At 34.3% G+C, this 22,590-nt stretch overlaps 1 protein-coding gene across 1 annotated transcript in view; it reads left to right on the forward strand.

The window, feature by feature from the left end:
- Positions 1-22,590, forward strand: part of LOC132557141 (uncharacterized) — a 41,587-nt gene extending 18,997 nt beyond the window's left edge. Inside the window, exons 28-60 of the mRNA XM_060221631.1 lie at positions 97-306; positions 561-647; positions 1,197-1,375; positions 1,649-1,746; positions 2,071-2,302; positions 2,834-2,950; positions 3,242-3,435; positions 4,207-4,376; positions 5,322-5,575; positions 7,158-7,277; positions 7,433-7,638; positions 7,971-8,127; positions 8,462-8,631; positions 9,054-9,216; positions 9,900-10,225; positions 10,962-11,210; positions 12,036-12,185; positions 13,285-13,392; positions 13,893-14,097; positions 14,506-14,629; positions 14,951-15,036; positions 15,322-15,417; positions 15,755-15,988; positions 17,166-17,347; positions 17,848-18,020; positions 18,736-18,879; positions 19,070-19,147; positions 19,657-19,799; positions 20,824-20,909; positions 21,406-21,471; positions 21,815-21,941; positions 22,105-22,175; positions 22,549-22,590. Coding sequence (XP_060077614.1) covers positions 97-306; positions 561-647; positions 1,197-1,375; positions 1,649-1,746; positions 2,071-2,302; positions 2,834-2,950; positions 3,242-3,435; positions 4,207-4,376; positions 5,322-5,575; positions 7,158-7,277; positions 7,433-7,638; positions 7,971-8,127; positions 8,462-8,631; positions 9,054-9,216; positions 9,900-10,225; positions 10,962-11,210; positions 12,036-12,185; positions 13,285-13,392; positions 13,893-14,097; positions 14,506-14,629; positions 14,951-15,036; positions 15,322-15,417; positions 15,755-15,988; positions 17,166-17,347; positions 17,848-18,020; positions 18,736-18,879; positions 19,070-19,147; positions 19,657-19,799; positions 20,824-20,909; positions 21,406-21,471; positions 21,815-21,941; positions 22,105-22,175; positions 22,549-22,590 — 5,047 coding nt within the window. The remainder of the gene's footprint in view (positions 1-96; positions 307-560; positions 648-1,196; positions 1,376-1,648; positions 1,747-2,070; positions 2,303-2,833; positions 2,951-3,241; positions 3,436-4,206; positions 4,377-5,321; positions 5,576-7,157; positions 7,278-7,432; positions 7,639-7,970; positions 8,128-8,461; positions 8,632-9,053; positions 9,217-9,899; positions 10,226-10,961; positions 11,211-12,035; positions 12,186-13,284; positions 13,393-13,892; positions 14,098-14,505; positions 14,630-14,950; positions 15,037-15,321; positions 15,418-15,754; positions 15,989-17,165; positions 17,348-17,847; positions 18,021-18,735; positions 18,880-19,069; positions 19,148-19,656; positions 19,800-20,823; positions 20,910-21,405; positions 21,472-21,814; positions 21,942-22,104; positions 22,176-22,548) is intronic.

The following is a 22,590-nucleotide window of genomic DNA, read 5'->3' on the forward strand; positions in this document are numbered from 1 at the left end:
TAAACTCAATACCAATTCATTTCTAATTTCACTAATGTGTTACTTACACACACTTTTGAATTTTGTTTGTTACGGAGAGAAGTATTATGATTTCAGTCAAACGCATCCGGACTTCGTGGGGTATGAGACTGCCATTACCACCAAACCAACTTACGTTCCCAGTCCATTTGGTTCTTGGTTGTTAAAATCTAACAACCCAAGCACGGACACATTTTCATCCTGGTTTGTTGATAATCCACCCACTAATTTGGCGGTAGAGGATTTCATTACTCTGACGATGATTGGAACCGTTCCACCAACACACAGGTAAAATAAAAAGAACGAAATAAATAAATAAAAATCCATTCACATTCTAGAAATTATGATATTATTTGAAAAGAACCTACTTAATTCGTTAAGCCTATTATTATTGAAAAATTCAAATACATTTACGAAAAAGTACTATTTCGTGGGTTAATGTACTACCACTGCTGTTTATCAATCTACCTCATCAAAAGTGAAAATTATGATTTTTGTCACATTTCTCTTTTTTAAATTATTGCGATTTTCAATTCTGGTAGGTATGAAACGTACGCATTTTTCCCTGTGGATGGCGCTGGTTTAGGAGACAACCAGAAGGACTGCTTTGGCGAATATCATAATTTTGGGTGAGAAGTAGAATTTACTTTGATTTTGAAATGTTCCTAGAATGATATACTTGTACTTTATTTCATTTAGCGAACAAAATGATATACTAGAATGCCTTCCATAACATCAGCTCTGCCGATTGCAATTTTCTTTTAGATCATTCCCCACTTAATTTGGTACAATAATGTATGTGTACGATGGGCACAACGATATAACGTTATCTGCATTACTACAAATATGGCGGTTTTCGTTTTGATGGATATGCGACTTGAAGAAACTAAAATCTAGTTTTATCACAAGACGTATACAGGAATTTAAAGCACGCCTCCGGAAGCAGTGAACTCACTTAACGATCGACATCGATAAATTTGAGAATTTTGTTTATTGATCACAACCAGAAAAATATCAAAATGAATTAAAAAAGTTCACCTGTCATCATGATACAATTTGAAAGCGTTAGAAATTCATAATCCGTATAGTTGAAACTCCATTATTCACTTTTTGAATTCAGCGACTAAAATAAGATATAAAGAAATTACCATACATATGAGTTTGGTACATTTGTTTAGATTCACATCTGCCATCCGAGCGGGATTTGTTTACCAAGGAATTCAGAACGAGACTATTGCTGTCGGAGGAGGAGATGACCTTTGGGTCTTTATCAATGACGTTTTAGTGTTAGAGGTTATTTCTAGAAAAAGTGACATTCTATGCAATATGATTGATATTTATCCAGCATCAGCTGCAGGTAAAGTTAAAATTGATCACTTACTTTAATATCTGGTGGCTAAAGAATATCTATGTCTTGTTAGTTTACAGATGAGCGTTTCTATGGGTTTACCAGAAACATTGATGCAGATTCAATAAATGCATGATATATATCAGAACATAAAGTTAGTGTGTTGTAACTCATAAACGACAATATATTTCCTCTCTTCAATAAAGAACATACCTTACAACTATGACACTGTACATTCTAAAAATGTTATATATCAATGTACCATGTAATATTTTGCTAAAGGTGGCGCCACAATCACACCCCAGACAGGTATCATTGTCAGTGGACAATGTGTCATAACACAACAAATACCGACAGAGAGTGTATTTCTTGAAATGACAGTAAGTAGCCATATACAATTGACGGATCTTACATTTCAATTTATGGTATAAGTTCCAATAAGTTCCTATTATAATGACCATGAATAATTTTTTCATCTGTCTTAGAATGTGATAAAACATGCATTGTATGGAAAGAAAAAAAAGAAAAACGTTCACAATTTCGTCTTTTACTTGGAAATGTTGATGACATTTTTTAAATGTCCTCAAAATTTTATCCAGAAGTCGAAAGGAATAGAAATCATGCAATTATTTATGTGTATATAAATAAAATCTACTTCTTCTTCTTCTTCTTCTTCTTCAAAATAACATCTTTTTATTTCTAAGGTGGGTGAACGATACCGTATGTCTATATTTCACGCCGAGCGTCTCACGTGTTCGTCAAGCCTATACATTCAAACAGAAAACATTCATTTCATTACCGACCTACAAGAGGAACGACCTGCTGATTACGTCATCAACCCAACAGAAGGTTTCCACGTCAATGGCACGCTCCAGCGGCTGTACTTTACCGACATTTTCTCCGTTGGACCTTCTTTCAATGTCACCATTATTAAAGGTATTCCTGCTTTGGCTAATTTATAAAGCACCAGTCTTTTTTTTCTTTTTTATTCCATATCAGTTTCGAAGAGAGTTTTCTCTACAGTATCGAATGTGAATTGCTTTGATATTCCAAAACACATGAGATCCCAATGATAATTGATAATTATTAAAAGGCAAAAAAATATAAAATTAAGGAGACAATTGGTAGATTCCTGGAACAGTAACGCAGACAGACACCAAGTAAAAGTATCATATCTCGGAATGACACTCATGCAGTTCATTTTCAACACTAATGCCAACGGCATAGCCATTAAATAGCCTGTAACATCAACGCAAAAAGGAGCAATGATTGGGACGTGCACTGAATGTATATAACAAGATGGTCTTATTCTTTTATTTCCATGTTGGGGAAACGAAGCGTATTTGTTTCTGAAGTATACGTTTACCCCCAAACTACCACTAATGAAATCGATGGATAAGTATATTTTTCCATGCAATTAAAATTCATCCCGCAACCTCAGGACTTATTCTTATCATATTTTTCCAGGGAATGAAGCAAGACATTTTACAATCCTGGACAACACTGTAGCAAATTCTCTAGCAGCTATTCCTCCAAATGTATCATCTCTAAACTACACCATTGTAGATGGCATATCATATGTTGGTAAGATTCCTTGTAAAAACTAGTTGTATTTCTTCAGGAACTTTCATTTGTAAATATTCTTTTTATTTATATCTTGCCTAGGTTTTATTGAATTTGCGTTTTGGTTATGATTTTAAGGACTTGTTGGTGTTTAATTGATAGGATAATGTGTAATTCATTTTTTTAAAATAAAGGATGCAGAAATGATAGCTATAACACAAATATAAGACATATTGCCGATATGAACATCAATGGATGAAACTGTTAGATTTCAAAAGTTACGATTGTCTAGATTGGAGTTTCTATATTCAGAGTGCTTGAACTCCTCCCTGGTGACCCCTGAAGAAAATGATACCACTACAGAGACATTTATCATCAATACTGACGTGGCTCTGTTCACTCTTGCCTCGTCACTCGATTATGAGACTTGTAGCTCGTACACTGTAGTCATGGAAATCATCGACACTGGTAAAACCCCGCCATCTACCGGGACAATCACAGTCAAGGTATACAAATATTGGACAACAGACTGTAAAACAAACATAATAGAAATGTTATAACTTTGGTTCGGTTTATTTCATTGCTGAATTACGGCCGATTAACAGCCGGGATCATTTAAGTATGTGCCAGGTTTGGATGGTAGAGGAAAGCCGGAGTTCCCAGACTGTCGACTGCCCACTTAGGCCTCGACCTAGAGGTGGAGGGCGAGTGATAAAAACAGTCAGACGTCTGAACAACTCAACCACCGTGGCACCAAAATATAATAACATTTACTGTCTTCTGACAATAATAATGAGTACCGAAACTATTACATATGTAAACTTGCACAATAATACATGGTTTATAATGCTGATACCAGATACTTTCATCCGTGTAACAATCTTTATGCAATTTAAAACGCTTATCAAATTGTTAAGAGGTTTAATTGTGGTCCAAGTGGTGTTCTGTGTGGGTACACGTCTTGATACATAAGTCAATAAATGTGTAGATATGAATCGTTTCAGAATTACTTTATGGCTACATATAGAACAGGTACATCAAAACATCATCCAATGAGAGTAATGCCTGTTGATGAATATGTATACAAGAATAGCACCAAAGTTAACGTCGATGATCAATATATATCTTCTTTTATATAATGTTCGATTTTATTGTGTGGTACCTCTCATGTTAGTAGCTTTGTCAACTTTCGACTTAAACAAAACAAATGGACGGCCTATATAATTGTTTGCAATAGTTTGAGGCCTTTATCATAGGATGTAACTTTTCTCTATCAGGTAAACGTGCAAGACATCAATGACAACTGCCCCATTGTAAATGGTACCAATTTCAACCTAAAAGGGGATCCCGCCTTGCAAATCCTTCCCTTTGGTAAAGTTACAGCAACCGATGCAGACAGTAGTATCAATAGTGACGTCATGTACCTCATCTCTTCAATTGTTGAAAAGTAAGTCGAACATCTATGTGAAGGTGCAAGCATTTCAAATACAACATTCAAATTGTTCATGAATGTCGCATGACTCGCAAGTCAACTGTGAACGTTTAGTTAAATTGATCAGGGCCCGTACTCACGAAACCAATCTCATGCTCAAGCATAGATTTTGTGCTGAAGGAAACTTTTTTTTATTATTATTCACCTAAATCATATAAAATGACACAAATGTCAAATATAAATATTGAATATGACTTTGACTTCAAGTCCTTTCAAACTTTTTCAAACTGTTTTTAATCTTTGGCAAAATCAGCCTTATTTATTATTTTTTAACTTAAAAAAGAAATAAGGCTTGAGCACAAAATTCATGCTTGAGCATGAGAACGGTTTCATGAATACGGGCCATGGTTTCTGTCTCATCCTCATCCAGGGACTACGATCGTTATCGTTCTCTGCATCCCTGGAATATGTCATGACAAATTTGAAGATCCATGTGCGACACCTTGTGAACGAGACAAACAGACTAGTTTGATTCTTTGATGTACATCAAAAGAATCTCGAGGTCACGTAACGGAATATTTTAATGGCTTTGAAGTTGGGGGTCACTCCTTTGCAAAATTTAAAAGGAGTTTATTAGCCTGTAATTAGACAGGGTTTTTTTTTTGTCCTGGCACCTATCAAATAACTTCGCTTGTGCCTTCAATTTTTTTAATGACATGTTCCAAAGGGTGCAAAGAGTACGGAAGTGATCGCAACCCCTGAACTATCGAGGATGGTTTCCGAATGTGTTTGTGACAATTACAAATATTTCACATTTATGCTGAAATCTGCTCTTGATTGATATGGCACAATTATTTCTGCTTCAATGTTTTATTTCAAAATTATTTGTAATTGATACGAAACATATGTATATATTAATTGTTGACCTATTTCTTTTAATAATTTCATATATCTAATCAGTCCTTCATTAGATTTCAACCCAACCATGGACCTGTTCAATGAAGTGTTTACGCAAACCACTCTACTCAGCTTTTCAATCATTGCCATTGACGGCGGGTCTCCACCTCGGGGGTCCAAAGCTACAATGACGTTTGAGGTAGACAATTCTTGTCTGATTGACGCCACGTTCGGCCCTTCAAATTACTCGCTCTCACTGGATAACAGTACAGGCCAGCTCGTGTTCAGAGTTCCGGGGTATTATATATACCATCTAGGTAATAACATAATGGTTAATAATGGTCATTCATGTTATCATAAAACGAAAAGGAATAACATAATAAATTAAATATTTATACACTTGATTCGACATTTTATGTTGTTGACCGTTGCGACTATAACGCATCTTACCAAAGTACAACATGGCTTAATTAGACGATCAAAACACACAAGGTCATGATACATGTACAAGGTTTACTTGTCGAAATATTCGTCATTTAAAAATTTCAATTCAAGTCGTTTGCAATCTGCCATCGCAAAATTGATTACCTTTGCGTTTGAAAGAGTCAGTATTGCAAAGCTTCTAAATGATCAGGTTTAAAAGATAAACAATTCGAGCATAATTTCATATCAATTGCTTACTACTCTCTTTTCTTTCTATCAATTTAATTGAGTCTCTCAACTTCAAACAAATTTCTTTTTAGAACGAATACATGAATTGGGTAAAATGACGTTATACTTCAACTATTCTGTTAAAACGTTGTCTGCTTCCTCTATTGCGGTCACGGTCATGCGCATTTATAGTGTAACAAGATGATGGCGCCCATTTGAAATATTTAGTCGTCAACTGATGGCTGTTGATCAAAGATATTTTCAGCTCGAAGAACTTATATATGTGTTACATCCACGTGATAGGTTTTGTATGAATGACAATGTTAGGTAATCGCTTAATGAAGGCAAATAATTTATCTAGAAGTGACGCCTGCTGTCGAGTGAGTGCTGTTACAACTACTGGGTTCTAAGCCTAGCTGGGGCTCTTTCATATTTTTCATTTTTTTTTAATATGAAATTGGGAAATACATAAATAATGTATCACAAATCATTTCCTTTCACACAAATTTATTTTCCAAATAAAAAATTACCAGGCATTTTGCATGACAAGCCCTCGCTATTGTGCCTTTAAAAGAATACAAGCTACATTTCATAGACAATGCCGTATTTAAAATAAAAAGAGTTTAATAGACAAGTTGATAAAACATATGGTATATATTCAGAGAAATGCTGTCGTTCCAGTAGACGTTAATCATTCATGAACTCGTGAAAACTTTCACTCCTATTTAGTAATCATATACCTATCGTTATTCGTTGTGGACTTCACAAATGACTTCAGTTTAGCAGACAAAACTAGATCTTTTTTAACTGTTCGGGCGAACATTTAACTGTTTTTGCAGTTTCCGTGAATATGTTCACTAAGTTTATAAATATATATGAATAAGTATTGATATAATTCAAGTGTAAGTGTAAGTTTTGAGGATAGCAATAAAATACATAAACCTTTCGTAAAGTACAGACTCCGAAGAATGTAATATAACTTATAGGCATCAAGGGGATAAGGGGAATTAGAAATTGTGTTACCTATCACATGTCCGTGACACATCACTTCAACTACAACATTTAGATATATCGTAACGAAAAACCGATGTATTTTCGATAAACGTACAATACTGAATATTTCCAGAATTAATTAATACGTAACTTATAATTAAATAATATATAGATGACACTTCATAAGTTACATTTACTTACATATTGCACAAGCAAGCACTAAAATAATAATTGGTATTGTGGATTTACTTATAGCATGTGACAAACTCTTGGGGATGGAATCTGGACATATCGCAGAGAAAGACATTACTGCATCTTCCTTTACCTATGAGGGCAATCCCTGTCGGGCACGGCTTAATTTTTCTGGTATTCCATGTAAGTGTGATCGTAATTCCGTCGCAATTAAGTTTGTGTTAATTTCTTTTTTGATTTTGCGTTTAAGCTATACGCTATCTTATCTTCAAAAATCTTATCAATCTTACTAGATCTCTTTATAAAATTAGTTTTGAATTTAAAACCTACATTTATAGATCCTTTAGGAAGCATTCATGGAGGATGGACTCCTATACAGGACTCAGATCAGTGGATACAAGTGTCACTGAACACCTCCTATAAAATAAATCAACTGATGGTGCAGGGACAGGCGGATGAGGATCACTGGGTTACTAGCTTTGCTATCACATACAGTACTGATGGAATCACGTGGGTGAATTATACAAATGAGGCAGGTAACACGGTAAGTTTATATATCCATGACTGAACAAATTTTAGATTTTAAAAGGGATCGGGTCACTAGATTTAACTATTTCATTTCATTTTTTATTATTATTAAACTGTTTTAAAATTTTTTCATTAAAATAAGACTATGACCTTTTAAGGTTATTGATATTATTTAACTACGTCTTTTTACAAGTATTTTGATTTCCTTAAACAAATTATGATGATATCACTTTCATAATGCAAATATGGATATTGTATTTCACTTGATTAGCAGGATTGATAATAAAGTGTTCATTGAATTTGTCTAGTAACGACATACACTGTAGTTAAACATATTGATATATACAGATATTCGAAGGGAACACAGATAAAAATACGATAGTTACCATAAATTTGGATCCAGAAATTGTCACTCACTTCATCCGGATTCATCCGCTCACCTGGAACAATCATGTCGGACTTCGTCTAGAACTCGTTGGTTGTTCTGAATTCCAGTTCAAATACTGTAAGTGAATGTTAGATTTTAGCTAATTTGCTCTTCTTTGTGAGAAAGGAAGCTGGACGTGTTGGATGTTCGTTAGATATATTTGATCGTACTGTTGTTTACCTTGGTCTCATTTGGGAATGTCACATTACTTACTTGCACAGCAGGTGTCATCGATGAAGTAGAAGAGAATACTCTGCCAGAACAAATGATCTTATTGTTCTTGTACCCTTTCTCCGTGTTAATCTTTCTTATGTACATATTTAGTCCTAGTTTCATATATTTGTATTTCAATTATAATTCTGTAAACACGTCAATATTTTTCCTTGTTTCAAATACATCTCATTTACCACAGACCGGACGACATGTGAGCGATGCCCCGCCACCAACTACTGTGTAGGAGATGGTACCTCTTTACCATGTGGACGATGTGATCCAGTGCAAGCTAACTCCACATGTGGACGCTCACCTACAGAACACTCATTTGGTCTAGCTTCAGAATGTACCACCTGTCCACTTGGCTGGGTAGGCATTTTTTGCTTTTTCATTTATTTATTTGTTTTTCGTTGTTATTTATTCTAGTTTTTTTTTCGTCTGTTTTTATGTCTCTGTTGTCGTTATTTTATGATGTATTTGTTTGGAGGTTTTAAATATACTTTTTTAGTTCTCTTCCAACAGTATATATGAAGTGGTCACTTTGATGGAGCTGAATTGTTATTTGTTGTAATATATCTGCCACCGATGCTGATGTAAACGATGCTGTTCTCGCAATAATCGGATTAATCTGTGTGTCACTTCTCTAAACGTCAAATTGGGAACATGTCGTATGTTTGTTTATAGTTCTTATCTTGATTCGTCACTAGAAATCTTTTAGTGGATTTGTTACTTATTTCAAGATCTTACTACTGTATAAAGATGCTGTGATATTTTTCTAACTTATATCATAGTTGTGTAAGAACGGGTATGCAACTCCCTGCCCAGAACTCCACTATGTGAACTGTACTGATGATGACTGCCCGGACCAGTGTTACCCCTGTGAGGCAGGCTATGCATGTCGTAAAGGCGAGAGATTTCAGTGTAGGGAAGGAACATACTCTGATGGAACATTTGGTATGTAATATGACTAATCTTGTATTATTTATGCTTTATGTATAAGCTACACACAATTTATGTAATTTTTATTTATATTTATCGTATGTAGATGTTCGCGAAGGAAAAATGAATAACAGCAAATGACATGTATGCCATAAATATTGTTAAATGTATGTAATTTTGTAAACTGTTGATTTTTCAGGAGTTTTGTTACAATTGAAAGTGTATGTTGTAGTTATGGCAATAAAAATGGATAGGTTGAGGTATATATTACATAAGAAGATATGCATGTTTTTGAAAGGCATGTAAAGATATCTATTTTTTCATATTTGAAAAGTATTTTGTAAGATGATATATAAGTTCTAAACAATAATTGTAATATTTCTGTGTTCATAATATAATGTTTCAAACAATATCTCACCAGCAACAGAAAATACAAAATCAAGCACACCAATGTGTTGTACTTAATTTGTCATAATGGTATGAGTGTAAAATAAAGTATATTATTGAAAGCTTAACCACATCATCAGTAACATTCATGTCCTGGGATTATCAAGAATTCATAAACTTAAGTCTTTGATTAGCCAATCATAGATTTATTCGTGGTTGGTTGATCAAAACTTTTAAAACAACTCCAATTTCAAACAATCACTAGGGTATCAATGAACTTGATGACAACAAATACGATCCGTATTTTACAGAGCGTTGCCAGGTATGTGAATTAGGAACCTACCAGGATGAAAAGGGTCAGTCATCATGTAAGCCCTGTCCGACAGGCTACGCATCTTCCAGTTTCCGGGATCGCTGTGACGTGTGTCCAATGAGGGCATACTTGGATCGTGACATCGGCACGTGCGTGGCATGTGACTCGCACACGCATTGTCCTTGCCTAGCCAGTATGTCTGCCTGTCACACAGCTTTACAATGTTACAACTACCAGACGGGACCGAATACATACAACCACAGTTGTCTTCCTTGCCCAGATGGGTTTACAGGTGATGGTACCAACTGCTATGACATCGACGAGGTAAAGCACATCCTATTCTTTTATCAGCTTTTTTCCTGGCGACCATTGCAAGATATGAGAATTAAGGAGAATAAAATCCTATGGGTTATCTATGGCATCTACCATGTAATATCTCAATACCCAAATTGACATCATGTTTCCAAATAAGAACCATTTGGTCAACAACAAATTAACATTATATAGCACGTAAAAATGGAATAGTCCTCCTCTACATCCTAATGATGACCACACGTTTTCACATAATTTTCATTAACAAGGATACTATGTATTTTTTTCTCTTCATTTATCACAGAAATAATCATATTGACGCGGGCGACATGTTATCATCATTAGTCATCATTCTTTACATGTTCTTGAAGTTCCTATAAAATGGTCAGATATAAGAAAATTATCAAATTGATTAAATTAAGGGGTCATTGCACCTACCTATTTAACTGTTTTTCTTTTGATCTGTTTGGATTTTTCTAGGTCGCTTAATTCAACATTTAGGCTCTCCGAAGCACCAGGGATAAGTTCTAAAGGGAAGAATTATCTGTATAATGTAGTTAACTTCACTAGATTTGTATTAAAAGATGTTTTCACTTGCATGTCTTTTGTGCAATCATATGTGCTATAAAGTGATTGCCACTTTTTGTACATTTAAGTTGCCATCAGTCTTTGGATACAATGGTTCTTTGAAATATATTTCCTTTGTACTTTGCCACTTTTGGTCAAGATTGTCTTTAAATTAATTTAGTGTGCAGTTTACGAGCCTTGCTGGGATAAGAGCATGTGCATCAACACGTCACCTGGTTACCAGTGTAAGGCGTGTCCCCTTGGTTACACGGGTACTTACGAGGATGCCCTCTCCATACACATACATAGGCGGACATTCTATAGACAGAATCTGGTATTGTCATCCGAAAACCAAACCTGTACTGATATCAATGAATGTTTGATCAACAACGGCGGATGTGACGTCAATGCTTACTGTCACAACACAATCGTAAGTTTTGTTGTTAGATAAATTGCACGTTACCAAAATGACAAACTATTTGTTACATACAATGCAGTAATAGCTTTGAAACATTGCAACTATATTCGTCTCTTTAGTCTTGACACAAAGTGAATAGTAATGCTACAAGTAGCTTCACACAACGATGTGGTTGACCCTTTGAATAATATTTAAAACTACTTACATGCGGTATTTTTTGACGGGTTCAGTAATATTGGTTAATAGAAAGAGATATTTTCGAGGATGATTGATAAAAACAAAACAAACCAACAAAAATCGATAGTTAACAAAGTCAAATTACAATGTCTAATTGTTTTAATCGAGGTAAAGTGAAAGCAGATGCCAGATTTACATGCATAACATTGAAAAAGTAGAAGAATGTGGAATGACAACAATTTAAGTCAAGGTGACACCAGAATAAAATGACAATACCCCAATCCCTTCAATAATGCAGTGAAAGCATTCTGATTGTCTCGAGTTAAACCGAGAAATTTATCACACCTTTATATCTAGAAATTTGATAAATGTTTTCGTATTCTCGTTGGACATAAAACCGCTTTTAAAAAGGAAATTATGTTTATCATTTGCAAATCAGACAACACGAGATCTAATATTTGTACTCTTCCACATGAAATTAATAAGTATTGCACGTTACAACTGCATTCAATAAAAATGACATAAGATATGTTATTACATCTTCTATGTTGTATGATAACATAAAATCAATGTGATCAAGAGAAGTTTGTATGTTGCAATTATGAAGCTTTTATATAGTGAACAAACACTGTTCAATTCAAACATTGTTTTACCTTAAAGGGAAGTTTCTATTGTGGCGAATGCATTGAGGGTTATATTGGAAACCCAGTCGTAGGCTGTAAAATTGGTGACTTCTGTCAGTTTGGAAATAATAACTGTCACCAAAACGCTGAGTGTTATTACCTTGGTTTGGGGATGTACCGCTGTAACGTAAGTATAGGTGCTGATATTTTGCTCTTGAAAATAATAATTGTATCACAGTATCTGCGATTTTTATTCTTTTATTGAAATGAATGTTTTATCGACCTTCATGTCAACTAGAACAAGATTGTTTGTGTTGTTTAATTGCTGTACCGTTATATGTAAATACGTGATTATGCAATTACTGACCGAAATGCATAAAGACAATATTCTTTGCATGATAAAAGTGTAGGGACGGATGGGCAGGTGATGGAGTTCAGTGTGGAATAGACTCTGATCGAGACGGAATATCAGATGACACAATTCCATGCAGTTCTGACAGCTGTTTGGCAGTAAGTACACTTAAAATATTGTTCCTTCTATAGTTAAATACAGAAAGCATTTTAGCTTTTTGTGTGTTTGTTCAGGTGAAATAATACATTACCAGATCACTGCATATATATATATAATTTTCTAAGCAACATTGATGCTGACTGGTTCAGAATATTTCTTTTCTTTATCGTATCAATCCAAACATAACACTATCATTGTTTATCTTTATGAATATAACAGAGGTCATTAGTTATTATAATACGTCCACTAGCTTTATTCGAACCCGGAACCCCTGGATTATTTGGAGTATAAGTTCTCTATAGACAAGCCGGATATATCGGCTAGTACTCACCAGGGTTACATGAATACACTTGAAAACCACAAAAAGGCAATCATTGTCAATGTGGTATATGCAGAAGACTGCCAAATGAAGGCCATTTTGCTTTTAGTAGGAAAAAATGAATCTCGGTGTTTTCGAGATAAATGAACCGAAAGTTGATATTCATGTTGAACTGACAGTGCGTCAGTGCAACAAAATCATGTGTATGATTGTATCACTTATAGCATAGAAATATTTTAATAATACAAGAAATCGTAAATGTCAAGAAAAAGCAGGTTAAACAACGTCTTAGGATATTGTCTTTCTAAAGGACACTTGTAAGACAGAGAAGAAACATAACGGTTTCAAAATAGCACAATGAGTGGGCTGAACTTTACTATTAGACGTCAAGCATAATTCACATTTTAATTACGTTAACGTTGTATTTTTTTCTAATTGTCATCCATTAATTTACAGGACAATTGTCGATTTTTGGCAAATGTAGGTCAGGAGGACAACGACGGCGACGGTGTTGGCGATGTGTGTGACGATGATGATGACAATGATTACATCGTCGATGAAGAAGTAACACAGCTATAACATTTGATTATCATACCAAAACAATTACGAAAACGAATTCAATACTTTTACTAATAAGGAATTTTTTAAAATCTTCATTTGAAAAACAAGAACAAAAAACAAACAAAATGAAAAATTTAATGATATTCATGATGATTTTGTTCGGGAAGATATTCTGACATTTTAAAATTCTATTATCATAATATGATATTTTAGCAGGATAAAGGTTTAACATAAGGTTTTTGTATCACGTTGTGTAAACGCAAATAAACGCATTTCATCATCTGCATTTGAAACACTCAGAAAAAACCTTAGTTTAAATCTCAATATCTCGACGATGTTTATGTAAGCCATTAGAGTTCTACTACCTCTCATTACACAGCCGGAAACAATATATTGCTTTACAATAATCAAAGCTGTTTAATACTAAAAGGCTCGAAATTATGTCTAAACTAATGGAAGTGTCGACATTGTTATCTATCATTGAAATATTTCGGTAATTACAGGACAACTGTCGATATGTAGCCAATAGAGGACAAGAAGATACAGATGGAGACGGTAGCGGTGACCAGTGTGACAATTGTATGGATGACGTCAACTATGACCAGTCTGACGTCGACGGTGACGGGTTAGGAGACGTTTGCGATGACGATATAGACGGCGATGGCATCCTGAACGGATTTGATAACTGCCCATATAAGGCTAATGTCGGTAAGTCTCGATGATGAATGGTATTTGCTATCATAAAAGTTGTTAGCAAATCTTTGCCTGTGATAAAATGAAAGAGGGAACGATGAAAATATCCCTTTAAGAAAACATGATATTATATTCATACAGATAGATGATTATATAGTTCCCTGTCTGGTGTTTTAAATGACGCAAACATGTATGTTAAATGCGAAAATATTTCATATAAATATTCAATTCCATATTCACATCTATTTCATTTTATTGTCGTCTTTGCTTACTAATAAAGATTGACATATATAGCGTTCATTTAATTACCAATTTTAGGTTTGTGTCTGTATCAGCGTTCTAGGTATATAAATGTATAAAAAAATGTAAGATGATAACAAGAATTTCTCCGGAGTAATTAAAGCCATACTGATACAATTACAGATCAAATGGACATGGACGGTGACACTATGGGAGACAAATGTGATAACTGCAGGGACATACCAAACGTTGCACAGACAGACACAAATCAGAATGGCGTTGGTGATGACTGTGATGGACAGGACAGGTGATTGAAGAATTATCGCTTATTCTGACACGTAACAAAATCATGAGATTTGAAATCTTTACAAAACTTAAAGAGGAGGCTGAAATGGTCCGTATGACTTGCATTAAATTTTGTATCATAAAAATAATGATTGCATGAGTGACACTGCGGTACTAAGCATCTACAGTTACAACACAATACTTAAGTTGTATGCAGTTGAAATAAAGAAGGAAATATCAAACCTAGTCTGTAAGTTTTGACTGATCGATTAATTTTCGTCAAAAGAATTTTATGTATTAGAAAAACAAAAACAAATGTTTACTAACTGCACTTGTCTGACAGTGATGGCGATGGTGTAATGGACAATCTTGACAACTGTGTAAATTTTCCCAACTCTGTACAAACCGATACTGATAGCGACGGAATCGGTAGGTATTTTACCGTCATAGTCTAAAACTATGATTTAGAAATTGCTCTCATTTGTAGATGTCTTAATGGCTACGTTTTGTGACTTATTTTATCGCTAAACATTTGCCTTTTTCTGTTAAATACTTTTTCATGGTATTTTACATGTAAATACAACCGAACTATAAGCTAAAATGAATGCAGTGCAATTAGCATGTACGTATACCTGTTCGCAGAACTTAAATGTATTTCTACATTGCAAATGCCATTAACATTAACATCACTTGCATCATAATTAATATTATAAGGGGATAGCTGTGATGACGACATCGATGGCGATGGTGTTCTTAACGACGCTGACAACTGTGTTTATGTTGTTAACCCAGCACAGGAAAGGCTGCATGGTAAGAACTGGTCAAGCACAATTGAGAATATGTTGATGATAATTCTAATAGCCTTGATTCAGAATATCTAAGTAACAATTATAATACCACATCAAAAAATATTAAATTTAGTATAAATAGTGTTGATAGATGTTAGTGTTTTATCATAAGGATATTGCTTTTTTTTAATATCATCTTAAGCTATGTTGACTAGTAGCTACTTTTATGATTTATATGCATATAAACTATATTTCTTTTTGTGTCAACTGAGCAAAGGTGGCATAAAAAATACCGTATGCAGACTTCATTCAACGTCAGGAAAAAATAAAATAAGGGCTTTTAATTACTGTTGTCATAGGCTTCAAGAGCAGGGGTGATGCCTGTGGACAAGATATGGACTCTGATGGAACACCAGACATCGAGGATGTTTGTCCTTTGAATGGAAACATTGCAAATTCGACATTCTCGCGCTATTTCTCATTGGACCTCAATCCCGCATGGACCACAGAACAGTCTCCTGATTGGATGGTTTTGGGTAATGGCAGGCACATTCTTCAGTTAAAGTCAACTATGAAACCAGTGGCGTTGATTGGTACGTAGATAATCGATTTTGTTTTATGGATGTGAGCGAAGGTTTTGGATTTTTGAAAAACTTTTTTTCAATAAGTGAATCAGTAAGTGATCTACGTCTATTACATGAACATATTGATCTAAAATGGCAAGTGATATATAAAGCCACAGCAAACATATTCTTCCTTTCTCCTTCCTTTCCATAGTTAGTCTCCAAATTATATTTTTTCTATCTAAATGCCTTGTATCAAGTATCTATTCACATTCATTTTGAAAGTAGATGTCTGGATTTGTTATGAATTATATATAAAGAAAATTTAGCTACTGAGTAGGATGAAAGCTTTTGTTTTTCGATACAATGATCATAAAGTGTTCATCAGTTATGATGGCAAAAATACTTTTTGTTTATGAGAAAGTTCCTTTCATTAGACATTTCTCCAAGATATCAATTCTTGCTTACACAAACATTTTATTCGAAACGTTATCAAGAAAGTATGATTACATTTTAAAACTTTGGTCTGTAATATATCAAAAAATATCAATTTTATAAAGACTTACGGTCTTTTTTTCCCCACTAAGTTTTTGAGCAGTTAGTACAATGATACATGTGATGTTTCCTTCTTTTCGGAGACATTTGATTAGATCGACATTTTACTACTTTCCCATTACTATGTATTAAAAAGAAAAACAGAATTTCCCGTTTATTAAATATGATTTATAATTTTATATTTTGACAGACTAAATCGATATTTTCCCTTTTGAAAAAAATATCTGTATTCTATCATACTTATAAATATACAGTGAAACCTGACTCTGTGGACCACAGACTTTACCGACATCCTGTCAGATCAAACAAGATCTGTCGAAACTAAAGCACTTACAATGAATTTCTAGTGTTATATCACTAAAACAGCTGAAAAAAATGATCGATGCCTTACCATCTCGTACATAACGTCAGTTATAGTACACAATTAGCATTTGTCTGATGAAGGTGACCGTGTAGTCATCGAAACGTAACATTGAAATCTTCTACTGGTTGTGATATAAGAACTTGTTTCCTATGTTTATTATTCCTTGATTTAATATATCCAGTATCGTAATGAAATTCCTTTGCTGTAATGATATGATATAATATAAAACCATTTGTTATAAAGACCTTGTTTGTAACTTATTTCCGTTTTCGTTTTTGTGTTTTACAGGGGAGCAGATATTTGGCCATGTAATTCTCACGGGAACTACATTTGTCGATAATAACGAAGGCTACGGTGTTATCGGGTTTATATTGGGTTATCAAAGTAACCGGAAGTATTATCTTTTCACCTGGAGACATAAGTACTTTAACCTTCAGGACCGTGGAGATGTTAAAGGCGTCCAAATATGGGTAACTTCTCGGCATATATATAAATACTATTTCATGAAATCATGGATTATTGCATGATCACGTTATGTTCCTATTGTGTTGCTAAAATCATCTATTGTTGTTAATTCTCAATTCATTTTCAAAGTTTTAATTAAACCTGCTTTACACACATGTACTATGCTTAACTGTTAACACTATTTGACTGAAGTTAAATAAGGTTGAAATTTGTATATATATTGCGATTTCATTAAATACTAGCATTGTACTTGTCGATTTCACTTACTAATTTACAAGGTGAGTGTTGTTCGATAAAGTTAAAGCCGCTTACTCTTCCGGAACATATGGTATCCTCCTACTTGTACTTTTTAGGATCATCCGTTTTATTTTCATCATTGTTGAGTTTGAACCAAGATTCTGGTGACATGTCGGTATTGTCTTCTTGATATTTCCGTAATATATTCCAAAAAGCTAGAAGGATTAATTTGATATACTTCTATCATTGTTAAATCGTTCATTTTCAGTTAGTAGACTCAGGAACTGCTCCTGGAATATCGTACGCATTTGCTTTATATCATGGCTGTGATACTTCCTCGATTAAAACGCTGCTTTGGCAAGATCCAAACTTGACTGGCTGGGAACTGTATCAGAGTTACAAATGGACAATGGAGCATAGTCCATCGGTTGGACTTCTTAGGTAATGTTAAACAATCCTTTTTTCTGATGGACTCATCTTCAGTCTTATGTAGACGTCTTCTGGTACACTGTCATACGAATTTATGTTGTGCTTTCGCACTGAAACATCATGACTCAACACAAGAGCCCGACACTACACGCCTACAAGCACACTTTATATACAGAAAACTTCAGGAAAAGACAAACATATCAACATAATCATAATACAAACTCATATTCAAATGAAACTATGGCAAAATATAAACAAAAGAAAAAATTACACGTCTGAAAAAGTACAAATAGTATAAGAACAGGTGTTCTGGAAGAGTAAGCGTCTTCTGCTTCAAACATTCTCTGTTGATTTACTCTCACTGATTTGCACACATTTGCTTAAATAGTACCCTACTTGAAAATATCTCTCCAAGCATTCCTGAACTTTTAAGTAAGCAAAATATCTGAAGAGAATTGAAAAAAAAAATCGCTATTATGTTGTGCCATCTAACAGACAAGAGGTACTTCTTAACTAGCTTCCTACAGTGCCTTTAATTCCAAGTAAAACTGAAAATCACTTTACAAATATATTGTTTGATAACAGCATCGGTCAAAATTTTAACTTATTTGTAGTTTGTAATAGAAACCACGAGGTTCCACTTCGACATATATACTTACAGTTATTTAAAAACTAAGTCATCTCGTTGGTGTTTTCACATCTTCCCTGTAAAATATTGCTTATCTAGAGTACGAGTTGACCAAGGAGACAAGAACATAGTGGACTCCGGCCATGTCTTTGACACATCGATACAAGGCGGCCGACTTGGTGTGTTTTCCTATAACCAGACGGGGTCACACTGGCTCAACCTCCAGTATCGCTGTACTAAAAGGTACATATATTAACATTATATGAACGCATTCTACATACGGTGACCAACGCAATTAATATGAATGTTTTCTCGTTTATTATTTTTCTGAATCAATCTTGGTATGGTTGATAAGGATACAAGATTTGATGATTCATACCTTTCCCATCTCGATGAGGCAGTATTCAGTCTGAATTTCATCTGATTTTTTCAGACTGAATACAGCTCTGCAGTTTAACGGAAGTACATATGGTGAAATAGGGACTCTTTCGGTATTATCCATTGACAGCAGGTAAGTATTGCTATTGTTGGTATATTTTAAATTTCGGAAACATTTTACTGAATATAGCCTTGATATAAATGGTCGCAGTAACCTACAATGCCCAATGTATTTTTGGACAAAATATTTGTAAATTTGCTTCCTCGAGGGATCTGAATATCGAGGTCGGTAGTCAGAATTCATCCCTATATAATTCGCCATGGTACATGGCTATCACTACAGAATCCGTTAAGTCCATTCCTTAGATTGTGATGTACAAAACGGCCCATTTCATTCTCACATTCTTGTGATAACACGTTGCCTCGATATGCTTTACAAGACAATGGTACATTGCACTTTCGCCATAGCTCTTGGGAGAAGAATCAACATGAATGCCAAGCTTGTTTTCTAATCCCTAAGATAGCTATTTGTCTGCAAATATCGTTAGCTAATAGACTATAACTATTATATCGATAAGATATACTTATTAACAAAATACTTTATAAAAATGTTAAAATAAACATGTAATGGATCTTTTCTAGTTTCACACTTGAGGCATGGGTCTACTTGTCAGCGACTGCTCTCAACACCAAACAACCAATCATATGCTCTTCCTCTTCTGACATGTGCCTATATGTTGACAGCAGTACATTTCATGTAAAAATTGGAGCTAGCATCATCGACGGTATAAGAGTAATTATGGCAGACACGTGGACACATTTAATGACAGTTTATAACGCTCAATGTACGTAGCTATGTTTTTATCATAAATCTACATTCTATATATAAATATATGCATATGAAACGATTTTCTTAATATCATGATTGTGATACACATTGCAGAGTGAAGTCACCATGTTCTCGTTCTGATTGTATTAATTTCATTTGGTCCATCATTCTTAAAAGAATTTTGCAGATTGAAATCTAAAATGAAAACAAAACACAGGTCATCTTTCCTCGGTACATATGTTAAATCAACACTTCTAGATTTACATGACAGGTGTGTTATGTTTCTTGCAGATAAGGCGTCCAGTCACTTTATCTTTGTCTACAAACATTATTATATTTTCTGTATAAAAGAAGAAAGAAAACTCAGAGCTGTTTGATAATGAAGGAACCTCAACTGTACTTTATAAATCTTTCCGAAGAAGAAATAGTGGCTGACAATGCTTTGGAATTACAATCATTTAGATTGCATATTATCTGTAATGTTACGGACCTCCCCTGTTTATGTTTGATCTCTTACCTTCACAAGAATCCATGTGAACAACGTTTTATTGTTGGCTCGTCTAGCTGTTTAAACAAACCTTAGTCCTATTGTGATACTGTTTACTCCATAGGTGAAATTAATAGTATGTGGATTTTAAAGAACTCCAAAGAACTCTTGATAAAACTTCAACATTTAATTTTTCACTCCACCATACCTCATTCTAAACTGGATTAACACCTTCCTTTTCTTAACTCAAATTCCTTTAACGTCCAATTCTGCACATGTTTAATGAGGCTGAGACCTGAATATCTGATTTCTTTAATTACTCTCGCATGCTGCTTTCCGCATGATTTTTTTTGAAAAACTGGTAGGATTATGATAAAACTTGGTTGGTACACTAATTACCTTAATCCCTTGCTGATAAGGCTTCTGTGACCTGATTTCTTTAATCACTCTATGCAGTCTTTCTGCACATTGGTAATGCCTTTTTGCTTTTTAGATAACCAGGTGACGCTGTATGTGGACGGCACAAACAGCTTATCCACACAAGATAGAAGATTAAATGGGATACTGACGCTTACATGGGTTTGTTAAATTAATGTACGGTTGCCCAACTTAATTGAATCACAATCAACACCAGATAAGGAAGGACTAAGATATTAAACTCTTCTTATCGTAATCCGTAATCCATTTATTTGTAATTGTATTCTGGGTCGTTGATAAAAACAGTTTTTCCTGGATTTGACCAGATAGGTACCGACATACAGTAAGTTTTTTTTTTTATTTTGTTATTTTGGTGCGTGTTCAGAGTTTCCCGATAAATCGTTCTATGTAGCATATCAATAGCACGAATATATGTGGAGAACGCACCACAAATCTGTAACAAATCTCAATGTACCTACTGATAAATAAAACATTTTAGAGTGAAGTGGATATATATTTATTTGCTTTGTCACCAACACGTGCGTTGTGTTATTCATAAGTCTAGTAGAAATGATTATTGTAAGATGGAACAATTAAACGATAGAAAATGCTCATGATTTTTTCCTGCAGTCACTGAATTGAGACTTTATCATTTTAGAACACGAGTGACATCCTGTATCTAGGAAAAGACGGAGAAAGCTTCTTCAATGGCTTAATGGACGAGGTAATGTTATGACCACTTACCTGCCAACAACAACCAATAACATGACATTTTATTTGATGTTTTATTGCAATTACGCTTATGTTGAGTTCAAGCTTTAAACTCGTGTTTGAAAGTAAATACCCACAGTTCCCTTTTTATTCACTTGTTTGGTACATCTAACTTTAATTTTTTCTATCAAAAGACGTTATTCACCTCGGAGTATGAACACCAGAGACTAGATTCCAATGTTGTTTTCATCAACAATCTCTTATGTGTACCTAATGTCATTTTATTTCATGCAAAAGATATTGTTTCGTTCCTTGAATAAGGTGGCATTATGATCACAAATGTTTTTTATCAACAGGTTAAAATTTACAATACAGCTATAGCTGACACTGATGTAAACACTTACTGGAAGATGTTTGACATGACCAGAGCGTACAAGAAGTGTATACTGTCAGCGCACTATAGCATGGACAATCAGACACAATGTCAGTATCTTATTGTAAACAAAGATTGAAATGCATATCATGTCTTTTTCATGGTACGTGATCAAAATGTTGTTACTCCAATAACCGAATATTAAGGAGATATCAAAAGAAAGCTTTTGATATTTTTTCCATTAAGTACATATTTTTCACTTTCAAATTTTAGCTGCTTTTCTCATGGATCAAGGACCGAGACATCTAGATGCTCGTTTATACGGTGCGCCAACTTTTATCGAGGTGAAATTTCTTATAATAACTTAATACATTGCTGATAATTACCACTGTTTTTAATTTTAATAGAGTAGATATCTTTCCCATTAAGCGTGTGCTGATTCTATTTTTTCTTCACTTGTATGTGTCCCTTATTCAATCGACAACGCGCTAATGCAATACAATTCTAAAGCTTGTGCTGATTATGTCTTAACATTTATGTTTTGCTATATTATTTGGATTGACAAGAGTCTGGTCTTATTCTTCTTGTACTTGTTCATGAGTCTACGTGTAAATCTTACCATAGCTTGTTGGTATTTCCCTGTTGTTTTTCGTTGAAGAATCGCTAAAGATAATTTCAATTATTTCTAGACTTTCAGATTTGTGTTTTTGTTTCCAGAGCACCACAGATTATCAGCGTTATTACGACGCCAACACATAA

This window comes from Ylistrum balloti, unplaced genomic scaffold (assembly GCF_031769215.1).
Source record: "Ylistrum balloti isolate Yb309-2 unplaced genomic scaffold, AGI_CSIRO_Ybal_v1 Utg370630, whole genome shotgun sequence".
In the NCBI taxonomy this organism is placed as follows: domain Eukaryota; kingdom Metazoa; phylum Mollusca; class Bivalvia; order Pectinida; family Pectinidae; genus Ylistrum; species Ylistrum balloti.